Here is a 12967-nt window from a genome sequence, read left to right as displayed (position 1 = left end):
CGTTAGAAGCTATAGACATCACACTGATACCGACGAAGACATCACAACGGTAAGGAAAATGGTTGCTGGTATTTCAGTATCAGATTCAAATGGGTTTGTCATTTTTTCCCATGCATGAACAGACGATGGTATTTCCTTTACTCGAAAGACATTATCTTATGCAACATAATCGCAGTAATTTTACATTTTTGTTGATGTGTTGTTATGTGGGATTAGTAGGACTCATACCACTGGCGATTACATCTCCCATTAAGGAAGTATCTTGTACCTAAAAGTGTCTGCCTTACACCAATTTGGTGCACCGAATAAATTGGAATATTAGATGTCTTCCTACAATATTTTTGATGACACATTGAAGGCTATAACAACCGACATGTGATCAGTCATTATCATCTTCTATTTTTCGTATAAATTACTGAGAGCAATAGTTATTAATAATAGCTTCACACCCATATGAAAAAGTTGATTTCTAATTATAATAATAATAATAATTATTATTATTATTATTGTTATTATTATTAAAGATAAATAAAAGAACCACAGTTATGAGAGTCTGCTAAATTTTCTTTCTTCATGGGAAGAGCTTTGGTAACAGAAATAACACTCAACCAGAAGCAGCAAATCAGAAATAGTTGCTGGCTGGACTCAGAACCAGAATAGATAACATAACGAGGAGTCAACAACTTCAAATTCGTAAAGTAAATCCATGAATAGTTACCTCTTGTGTTTCATATCTGGTGCAAAATTCTGACAAGTTCAGATTGATAACAACATCCAGTGGGAATGCACCTTCTACACAGACAACTTGTTCTAACAGTATCTTTTGTCATAAACAAATTTAAAAAATGTTGAATGATTTCGCAAGGTAAATTGTCTATCAAATCCTTCTGATCCACGTTTACTTCATTATTCAACTTCTGAAATTTGGCACAAACCATCTTCCATCATTTAATGTTTTCCAAATGTACAAATGAACCATCATAAGAATACAAAATGTCTCAGATTTCAATGTGCTTTTCTTTTCTTTCTTTTTCTGTTTCACCAAAAATAGAACATTACTAAATCAGGTGATCAAATTGAAACCAAAATCTCTTCACTATTTCTTAAAACACTCGTGATTCTTCCTCTAAACAGCTGTCTAAGTTCATGTTTGGGTGAGTTTGCAAAACTGGTATCAAAAAATTGATTTTGATTTGATGAGATTTATATTAGAATGTTTTTATTCTGAAAGCAAGTTAACTTTTTTTTATCCATTGCAAGAGCTACAAAAAGTTGTCTAAGTTCATGTTTGGGTGAGTTTGCAAAACTGGTATCAAAAAATTGATTTTGATTTAATGAGATTTATATTAGAATGTTTTTATTCTGAAAGCAAGTTAACTTTTTTTTATCCATTGCAAGAGCTACAAAAAGTTGTCTAAGTTCATGTTTGGGTGAGTTTGCAAAACTGGTATCAAAAAATTGATTTTGATTTAATGAGATTTATGTTAGAATGTTTTTATTCTGAAAGCAAGTTAACTTTTTTTTTATCCATTGCAAGAGCTACAAAAAGTTGTTTTAACTAAAAATCAATTCTGAGCACAATAAACCAATTTTCATCTTTAGTTTATAAAAAGATAATGTTTCTATCTTATATTATACATACTTGTATGTGAATCAAGTTGAAATATTAATCCTTCATAACCTGTGACATATTGTTTCAACATCGATCTACTCCAAATCTTCATCAACAACTCATCCTAGTTTGTAAGCTACTGCGATAGGAGCTTCTCAGCCTGAATAATTTTAAAAATGAATAAATATTAATAAAACCTACTATTATCGATAACTCATCTTAATTATTAAATGTTATAATAACAGATCTAATGGTTAGTATAGATTAGTTGCTTCTTCGTTGATCTTCTTTTTCTTTCTCTTCTGCATATTCTTCGTTGTTCTTCTGCATTTTTTTATTTTGGAGTTGTGTTCCATTGTGTTGTGTGTTTATACTCGGGGAAAGCTTTCTGGATTTAAGGTTGTGGCTTAGAGTTACATTGTTGTTGTGTTTACGTTTTAAGTTCCCTGGTAAGTTTGGTTTTTTGTTATGGTTATGGATTTTTGTTAAATCGTGGGAATTTTCAAAAGAAGCTCAATAATGAGAGGTTTTTAAATTGGTACTGTTGAGTTACATTCTTTTTGAGCAATTTCTGCTTAGCATGGAGGTAAAGAAATTGTGTATGAGTTTGTGGTTTATTTCATTGTTGGGTCTGTGCTAATGCTTTTTTTTCTCTAAATTGTCAGTGACTTTTGAATCCTACGGGTAAGCCATGTTCAGTACACTGTATTGCAGTTGTTCCTGATATTCACTGGGCTCTACTTTGTGCTTTGGGCCAAAGGGAAAGAAGGTTGCTTTCAGAGTGAATATGATGCAGAGAAGCCTCTTTTAAGCTAACCTTCTTTTCAAATGTAAAGAGAGTAGTATGTAGGATGTACTTATTTTATTCATGGAAACAGAGTAAATGAAATACAAGTTTATTCACAAATCTTACTTCTAAGTTCTAATCAAATACGCGATGCAATTAGATTAGCGATGCCATCTTATAATGTAATCCTGACGCCGATCCCAGCTCCTCTGACGAAGATGTTATCGCCGGAATCCGTAACAATTTCGCTGAGATTGGTGGCAAGTTCAAGATCGGGATCTCCAAAATTTATGGCAACAAGACGGTATCCGAATCACCAAGATTGCTTCGAGCTTCCTTCAGCTTGGATCCCGAGAGGAATACGACGTTGTCCTTTTCCTGACGATGCTGATTATAATGGTATATCGACTTTTTCACTCTTGGTTATGCAAATCCGGTTTACCGTTCCAATCGAAATTTCTTGAGGATTTATTTTTACTTCTAGACATATATATAATAGTTGTCGCTATTCTCGGAATTTGCCCAAATGGGCTTCTTAAGATGTTCATGTGTGTATGTTAGATGATATATTTGATCGCTGCTGATGTTTCAGTACCTCTGGAATTTTGTTGCTTAGGTTTACCACACTACCTTAAGAGCAAGACTCTAGAGTATATTACATATTCAAAACTTAAATGGGTGCTTTTGCATTTGACTTTTTAATGATGAATATTCCCCTCCACTCGGAAACACTGCCTTCAAAATAGGTTGAATTCGGTGAAGACTCGTTACGATTTGAGTAGGATTGGGTTAAGAAAAAATGCAAATTTTTTTTATGTAAATCAATTTTGGCATGGTTCACTAAGAAACCGATTTACATGGGTTGAACTCGTGGTGGGTGGAGTTGGCTCACTAACCCACTTAATTTTTTTAATTAAATTAATTATTCAAATCTTATTTCTATTAAAATCAAATTAATTATTCAAAATATACAACATTTACTTTACTTAGCAATAGATTGTGGATTATAGATTAGATAATATTATAGATAGAGATAAAGAAGATGTTTGGAGAGAGCGTAATAATGTGAATTTATCCATTTAGGACTCCAATTATGCTTGATAGCTTAAAATATATATAACAATATATTTCTTTAAAAAAAGTTAATTAAGTGAGCCAATGAGCCAACCCGTGTGGGTCGAGTCAGGTTCGAATTTTTTCGGCTCACTAATAAATGAGTCGGATTGGATTGGCTCACTAACTGGCCAACTCGCGGTGGAGCGGGTCGGGTTAGGCCGGATTACCTGTTTTGACAACTCTACTTAGAAACACAATTATCTAACTAAGTCCTTTTTAGTATCAGTATCATAACACATTTTTAAATTCACTTCATACATACTATAAAAATAAAATAGTTATAAAAGTGTAAGTTTTTGTATTATTTTAAGAAAGAATAGAGTAAAAAATGAATAAGAATAATATTAAATGAATGGAAAAAATTTAGGTGTGTCAAATAATCATTCCTTTGTTCCTTTTGGAATATTTATTTGTCTTACCTTATAATCTTTCCTTTCATGTTTTTCTGATTACAAATTAATGTGGTTGCTTGTCTGATAAAAGATTGAGGAAGTAGTTAATTTAGAGAAACAATAGGAAAAAATTGAGTATGACATGTATGTTTTGTAAAATTATTATTACATTTTATTTATAACTATATTTATTTTAATTACTTGAATGTATGAATCTGTTTTATATGAACCGTTTCTTGTAAAATAAATTATACTCGCAATTTATTTATGTACGTTTATTAATTAATCTAAATTGTATTGTAAAATCTAAACAAACAATGTAATTTTATTATTTAATGATATACTTTTTATTTGTATTTTGACATGTAAAATATCCGTTTCACCATAGTTAAAATTTTATAACAATGTTAAAATAAATTTTAACATGAATTTTACTCCTAAAGGTATTGTTTTTCAAAATGTTTGATAACATCTTACTTTTACTAAAAAAATATTTTATCATTACAAAAATTAAAATTTCATCCTTAATTTACCAAAGAATTGCATTAAAATAAAATAAAATTAAGCATAAAAAACATCTAAACATAGCTTAAAATAATTAAACATGATATTTTAAGTCATAGTTAAATAAAAAATAACATGCTTTAAAAAATACATAATTGAAAATTAAAAAAAGATGAGATGAAATTACCGCCAACCCAATAATAATAATAATAATTTAATATTTTTCTGTATTGTCTAATTTTTGTATTTTAGATCGTCTACATTTTATATTTTTAAATATATATTAACTTTCTAAATTTTATGTTAAAATTTATAACCTACATTAATTAAACATAATATTTTAAGTTTTATTTTAAATTCTATCTAGCAACATATAACATAAAAAAAAATATAAACCAGTTATCTTAAAATTTTAGATTTGAAGTGGTGTAAATATTTTATCGCAAAATTATAGTATTATGATAATTTTGTGGTTATTATTTATGTACAGTATGTGTTTGAATAAATACATGTAAAGAACCTCCTATGCTTGAAGGACATAATGTTACCTTTTAAAAAAGTATGTACGCAGACATGTTATGATATAATTAAAGTTTATTTTGAGTTACTGAGTATCTAACAAACCCTTACTCAGCTACAAAATAATGTTAGTAACTTTTGGAGTTATAGCATATATGCACCTGGATATCCACTTTAACAATTAACACCAAATAATACTAATAATTTTATATCACACTATTTCTTTTATAAAAAAATCTAGTAAACTTTTTTACATCCCTTATCTTACATGGTCAAATAGTTTATTTAAGTAAATTATAACCCATGAATTAAATCTTCTCACCACAGAGTGAAACTGGATGTCCAACTGTCGCATTGCTTATTTGTAATATTTTGATAAAAAATGTTGATTAATAGTATTCCTGTAAATGGAAAGAAAAATCTGAGTTTATTCCAGAGAAGAAAATAATAATAAAATGAAAGCGATATTCTATTGGGTGGCAGGAATGATAGGAGTGCAATTTTTGGGCTTCAGAGTTCAGTTCCATACTCCACACCTACATAACCAGAAAAAGGGTTTCAAGTCTTAACTTTCCAATAGCAGATTCCGCACAGTCCGATTACAACTCCCTTTCCATTTCATTTCTGTCTTCAATTTCAATTCCCCTTTCTCTGGCGCCGCTTACAACACCGTTATCTTCAAACGGTTGAAACGGCGACGCATCCTCTCAAACCCTAACCCTAGCCCCTCCCTCCTCCTCTATCTGGGAATCCCAACCCAATTCTTGTTTCTTTATGTTCTCCCAAAATCTGATTCTCCCTCCCGAAAACCCTAGACAAGCGGCCTCGTTCGCCTCAAAACCCATGAGCAATGAGATCGCAATCGCTGCGCAGAAACCTCCTCCGTCGATTCTCGTTGGCCGCTTCAAGGCACTCCTCAAGCAGCGTGATGACGAACTCAGACTCGTCGCAGGCGTCCCCGTTCCGCCCCCGACAACAGATGAAATCGTCCAGATTTACGACCTCCTTTTGTCGGAACTCACCTGTAATTTGAAGCCTATCATCACCGATCTCACAATCATCGCCGAACAGCAGAGGGAGCACGCCAAAGGCATCGCTGATGCAATTTGCGCTCGGATTCTCGAGGTCCGTCTCCGTTGCCGCCGAAACTTCTTCTTCTGCCCCTCCAAATTTGTAAAATGTCATGGAATCGTTTTAATTGTTTGGGTCAAAATTATCCCTCTCTTGTTGTTTCATTTTTTTAATGTCACTATTGGGGTTCCCATTCTCTTTTTTTTTCTTATATTTCAGTTATGCATTTTTTATGTTTTTTTTTTGCATTTTTTCTAAAAAAATGATGATCACTCATAGACGAAGATAACGATTGGGTTGTATTCAAATTCAATTCAGAAGTCATCGTTGTTTTCGACCTTACCTTAAGCGTACTGGAAAACATAATTAGTTGGTACTGGTATTTTAAAGAATAGGAAATAGAACAATCTGAACAAACATGGGGAATTCCTCACGCATTGTGAAGATTGAGTGCAACGTCCTTGAGGTATTCTTCGATTTCAGTAAATTCTAAGGGCTTACGAATTGAAATTTTAAATATGAAAACTACTTACTCTGTAAAGAATCAGGATTGCCATTAAAGGGAGGTTGCTATTTCAGTTTTGCTGGAATGAAGTGATTTCTGCTTAAAAGAGAGAAAGTTGATGAATGAACGGGTATTTGAGTACGCAGGAAAACGTTTCTGTAATTTTTTTTAAAAGTATAGATCAAATTGAGATATTTTTATTCAAATAATACAATATCTAAAGAGAATAAAAACTTTGTTAATGATCAAGTTCATAGAATATTAGATTTTCTACTTACTAGAATTAGATTCTCGTTGAATTATATATCTGACTGTGCAACTATTCACATGAGAATTCAATTTTTTGGAGATATTCTTTTCAGGTGGCAGCAGATCAAAAGCTCCCCTCACTCTATTTGTTGGACAGTATTGTGAAGAATTTTGGGCAGGAATACATTAAATACTTCTCTTTACGTCTGCCAGAAGTATGTCAATTAGAATTGCATTATTGTTTTAATTTATAAAACTTTATTCTCGCTATTGAAACTTCTGTTTCTTTTGCCTCCAGGTCTTTTGTGAGGCATACAGGCAGGTTCAGCCTAGTTTGCATCCTGCTATGCGGCATCTTTTTGGGACATGGTCAAAAGTTTTTCCCCCTTCTGTCCTACGCAAGATTGAAGCTGAATTGCAATTTTCCGCAGCAGTTAATACCCAATCATCCACCCTGAATGCTGTAAGGGCTTCTGAATCTCCGCGGCCTAGTCATGGCATACATGTTAATCCAAAATACCTGCGCCACTTGGATCACTCAACCGCCGATAGTGTAAGCTATTTTTGTGACAACTCTGTCTTCCATACAAACTGTACAGGGACAACACCGAGGCTTTATTGGTGGATACCCTAAGAGTGTATATTTAACTACTAGGATTTGGAATTGTTAATTCTTTAAACATAACTGTATCCAGATGTAATTTTTGTTGCAAATATCTTATTGTATCTCCCATTGTTGTAGGATATCTCCGTATCTATCATCCTTTTCTTGCATGTTGGTCTGTTCTTTTGGGATAAATTGTGTTCTCCAAACTTGTGGATGACTGGAATTCTGTTATATTTAGCAATAATTGATAGAGGCATTGTTGTTGGTAGGACCATGAATCATTTGGGAAATAGTTTTATTTTTAACATTTCCTGTTTGCTTACCCTTTGCCTCCTCTTTTCATTATGAATTATGATTAGTGGCTTGTATGTTGACCATCTAAAATCAATTTTACAGTCAGAAATGTTCTAATTGAAAATCCATGGTTAAGATTCATTTGTGTACTCCTCTGAATAATATTGAATGTTTCAAAATCAAACTATCTAAATCAATTTTACTAACCATTAAAACAAATGAACACTAAGTCCTAGCACTGCAATATTCTATTATTTATGTATTTCAAAATTGTGATTTACTGAATTTCTATCTCTAATTATCATGTGTTATACCACTTTCCTTTATCTAAATTAATAATACTGGCATCCTTGGAGCCAAAGGAGAAAAACCTGGGTGACAATTAAGTACAGTACTTGTGCTGTTTTCTCTTTCCAGCAGTTTGCATGTTATGAATGACAGCAAATTTTTGTTTACTCAATAGTTTTGCTCGCAACATGTCAGACAGACATATTTTATCTATTTTTCTGAGATTTCTTTCTTTTACATATGGGAATTTTGTCACCATGGTCAGTGTTATTACTTTTTCCTTTCCCTCTCTAGTCATGTAATTTTCTCTTCTCACAAGTCTGGTGGAGAAGGAATTAAGTATTGTATCCATTTATTGTAGAAGTAGGGATTGCTTCTGAATATTTACCATTGAATAGACAAATTATTTGACAACTTTTTCTTGCAAGCAGATATAATGAGTGGCATGTGACACGGTATTTATCTTATTCTCACAGGTTGGTGCTGAAAAGTTGGATTCATCAGGAAATGCCAATAATACAAACTTTGGCATTCTAGGTAGTAAGACACACCAAATTTTATCAGGCAGTGGCAGGCTGGGAATATCCTCTTCCCCTTCAAGAAGTGGACTTGATAGGCCTTTGTCTGCATCCATGGATGAGTATGCAGCTGACAGTTCTGCTAACAGATTAATTGAGAGAGACTCTTCTCATCCTGCTGTTGATTATGGAGTAGGCAAGGCAATAGGTAGAGATATGGAGTTGAGTGAATGGCAACGAAAGCAGTATGCTGGTGATGGTCGTAATAGGTTTTCGACTTCTATCACATACAGCCTTAGTAATGGACATCAGCGTCAAAGTCCCAGAGCTTTAATCGATGCATATGGCAGTGACAAAAGTCAAGAAAATTCAAGTACTAAGCGTTTGCTAGTAGAACGGCTTGATAGAAATGGTATAGACAACAAGGTATTGCCTACATCATGGCAGAATACCGAAGAGGAGGAGTTTGATTGGGAAGATATGAGTCCAACCTTAACTGATCATAGTAGAAATAACAGTATATTGCCTTCAACTATTGGATTCACCAGGGAAAGGCCTGTTGTTGCAGCTAATGCCGCTTTGTCAGAGCATGATTCCAGGAAGGGGGTTTGGTCTAGTGGATCTCAGCTTCCTCCAGTGGATGATTCTTCTGCTGTAGCAGAAGATGCATTTGCTTCTTTGGGTGTAAGTTTCCTCACTTCTATATTTTATCAATTCTGCTATATGTTGTTTGAGTATGGTTTATGATATTACGTTTCCCCATTAAAATATAGACCTCTAAGCAACTGCTTTGTGATTAATGATATTTTAGTGGGGATGAGGATCTGTGTAGGTTTGTTTGGGTAGGCTCTATAAAATGCTTTAAATTTACTCACCTTTGTCTGGCAACCTCTAATTTTGTTTTTGGGTATTCACTAAGCCACATTTTTAAGAGTTAACCCCTGCCTTTTATAATTTAGCCATTAGTCTTGATGTTTTCCATTTAGTGATTTAAATTTGGTTCTCATCTTTCCATTATTTACATGAATTTTATTCTGTTATAGATTTAATATAAAACCACTTGTGTGTTACCTAATAGCTAAAATTTGAAAGTAGTTAGTCCATGATTTAATTTTAGAGCCTCTATTACCTGGTAGCGAAGAGTTTATGGCTTAATGGTGTGCGTGTTGTCAAAGAGCATTGTATCAACCTACTAATCTTCTGCCCACCTACTATTTTTCTTAATGATAGTAATGAGTGGTTGAAAGTGGAATGGGTTGGAGATGATAAAAGTGCTGAACATAAATTCGTGCTTGATGATAATTCCTTGGCATTGGGAAGTGTTTCCATTTGCCAATGTGCAACTAGAGTTGGTTATCTTTTAAGATACACCAGACGAGGGACAAGATAGGAGAAGTTAGTTGCAACAGCATCTAGTTCTCGGCCTTCAAGCTCTAAGGGAAAATAAAAGGGAGTTATACTAAAGAATGTGGTGATGAAGAACTAAATAGGAAGAGATACACAAGTAGCACGGTGGAAACAAAAATAGGAAAAGGGATTCTAGATCTTGTAAATGAAGATGATGATTCTATTCAAAAGCTTGTATTTTAATTTGAAATAGATATTGTAACCCTTAGAGGCTTAAACTTGTTTGATTCTTTTATTTATTGTTTTCGACGTGTGTTTAGTTTTCTTAAACTAACATGTGTTAGGTATAATCTATTATTTGGCATATCTTGAAACCTTAAAATGGTGGTCATCTTGCTACTATTAAATGTTCCGCATCACTATTGGCATTGACTACTGGCTTCCACACATATTTATAATTTTATAATAAAAGCTAGAAAGTAGTTTAATGTAGGTTGTTGCTGTATTTTCCTTGCTTCAAGCCAAAACAGATTTTGCACGAGGGTGTGTAATATAAAACCTTTTATGTGTTTTCCCTGTTTGCTCATGAAAACTATTGTATATATAAATTGAAAGGAAATAAATAAGACTTACCAATAGCTTGCTGATGGAGTTGAAAATTTATTTATAATCTCAATTTCATGATGCTAGGAAGATTTCTCATAATTTAACTCTTCACAGCATATCTTTTACCAATGGAAAGGAGTCTTTCGATTCCTCCATTTGATAGCATTCACAACGCATATACAAACCCTTATTGGGTTTCACTTGCAATTTCAAGCATGGTTTCTGGCTATGTATCTAATGTGAAACCTAGACCATTAGTTTTGTTTGCATCTCTTAAAGTAAGTCCTTATGTATATCGTAATGTTACTCAACCTCCTACCTTAAATGCAATAGGTATTTTTCAAAGACATGTTAGGACTCAGTTTGAAGCTATACACATGAGAATTGTCTGTAATATAAAACCATGTGTTTTCACCCAACTGTGTAAACTTTAGTAGGATTTATTATAATTTGAACGGAAGTGGGACTTGCCAATACTTGCTCTGATACAATTGAAAATATATCTATTCTCTCTTTGCAGTTTCGACGACCACCGCTGGGACAGGTACCTGGATTCCAAAATCATGTCAATCATAGTCTGGGTTCTTCTCATCATCTGTCCAACTCGTCACAACATATCTTTGGTAATAGGGGCCGGGCAAGAACTCTTACATTTCCTCCTATTGATAACATTCACAATGCCGATACAAATCCATATCGGGTTCGACCTGCAGTGTCAAGGATGGTTTCTGGCCGTGTCTCTAATGTGGAACCTAGACCATCAGTTTTGCCTGCAACTCCGCCTTCTGTAAATTTGAATGTCACTCGACCACCTGCATTAAATCCAATAACTCCATTACAAAAACATGTTAGGAGTCAGTTTGAAGCTTTACATACTAGTAACCCTGTTGTGAATCATGTAAATAAATCTTCGTTTATGCCAGAGCAGTCATTTGACAGTGTTGAGAAGAAGGATGCAAGTATTTTGAAGATACATCAGTTGCCTAATCAGCTTCCTGGACTAATTTCGTCCAACCAGCAAATTCACAGGCAAGCACCACAACTGCAGTTTTTCCCACCATCTCAGGATTCGTCAAACTCACAATTTAGTCATGGGAGTTCTTTGCAGGGACATGGTGCTTCTATAAGTACTGCCATGTCGAATCCGTTACCTATTATGCAATTCCATTTGCCACTCCAAAATGTTGCAAATAACCCTTTACATTTACAGGGTGGAGCCCGTCCACCTTTACCTCCAGGTCGCCCTCTTGCTCCACCACAAATGATACCTCATCCAAATGCCAGTCCATTTATGTCAAGCCAACAGCCAACTGTTGGATATACTAATTTAATTAGTTCTCTAATGTCTCAAGGTGTGATCTCATTGGCCAACCAGCTGCCTACACAGGTATTTAGTGTTAATATTTTCATTTCTTTCCTTTTGTTTTTTCATTTTTTTGCTTGATTGTATGAGATTATTTATTATTTGTTTTAGGATTCTGTTGGAACTGAGTTCAATCCAGATATTCTGAAGCTTCGTTATGAGTCTGCTGTCAATGCCTTGTATGGTGATCTCCCAAGACAATGCACAACTTGTGGACTCCGATTCAGATGCCAAGAGGAACACAGTAGTCATATGGATTGGCATGTGACAAAGAATCGGATGTCTAAAAGCCGGAAGCAGAAACCCTCTCGGAAGTGGTTTGTGAGTGACAGGATGTGGCTTAGTGGTGCAGAGGCATTAGGAACTGAGTCAGTTCCAGGTTTTTTGCCTACGGAAACCATAGAAGAAAAGATAGATGATGAAGAGTTGGCTGTTCCAGCAGAAGAGGATCAGAATACTTGTGCATTATGTGGAGAGCCTTTCGATGAGTTTTACAGTGATGAAATGGAGGAATGGATGTATAGGGGAGCTGTATACCTCCATGCTCCCACGGGGACAACATCAGGCATGGACAGGTCACAGTTAGGCCCCATAATTCATGCTAAGTGCAGATCAGAATCTAATATGGCACCATCTGAAGATCTTGGGCCGGATGAAAAGGTATTTGTTTTTCCATATCAATTGTATGTTCTGCATCTGCCTCCGTTGTTATTTTTGTCAGGAGATTATGTCAGGAGTTCTACAATGAGTAGTGTAAAATAAACTATTTCGTATATACTTTAAGTCAGTTTTTTCTATTTAAGGGATTTGTGTTTTGTATATGATTTTTTCCTTGTGTTATTGTGAACCTGTTTCTTTGTTTGAATTTAATATTCCTCGTCTGCGTGTTTGGATGTAATTTGCATTTTTGCATATGCTTCAAGGAATCTTCAGTATTAACTTTCTTTTTATTATTTTCGGTTTACGCAGGGTGGTGATGAAGAGGGTACCCAAAGGAAGCGAAGGCGTAGTTGACTAAACTTGACCTTAATTTTTTGCTTTTTGTAATTTATGATTTTCCGTTAGTGTATGTTAGAGTAGAGTTGAATGTTGCAATACCGTGGCCATTCTGCCAAAGTCATGTACATGTATAGTTGGATTAGTAAGTTGCATATTTTGTTGCAGCCAAAGGTTTACATATTAACTTGGA

General features: G+C 34.2%; 1 protein-coding gene across 1 annotated transcript; it reads left to right on the top strand.

The window, feature by feature from the left end:
• The first annotated feature begins 5395 nt into the window (after positions 1 to 5395).
• On the top strand, positions 5396 to 12967 carry LOC108326081 (polyadenylation and cleavage factor homolog 4). The gene is made up of 7 exons (XM_017559349.2): positions 5396 to 6055; positions 6869 to 6970; positions 7054 to 7308; positions 8421 to 9146; positions 10936 to 11802; positions 11890 to 12438; positions 12748 to 12967. The coding sequence occupies exons 1-7, from the start codon at positions 5705 to 5707 to the stop codon at positions 12790 to 12792; spliced, it is 2895 nt and encodes a 964-aa protein (XP_017414838.1). The 5' UTR covers positions 5396 to 5704; the 3' UTR covers positions 12793 to 12967.

Source organism: Vigna angularis, chromosome 3, assembly GCF_016808095.1.
Source record: "Vigna angularis cultivar LongXiaoDou No.4 chromosome 3, ASM1680809v1, whole genome shotgun sequence".
Taxonomy (NCBI): domain Eukaryota; kingdom Viridiplantae; phylum Streptophyta; class Magnoliopsida; order Fabales; family Fabaceae; genus Vigna; species Vigna angularis.
The sequence above is the reverse complement of the archived record's forward strand: the minus strand, read 5'-3'. Positions and strand labels throughout refer to the sequence as shown.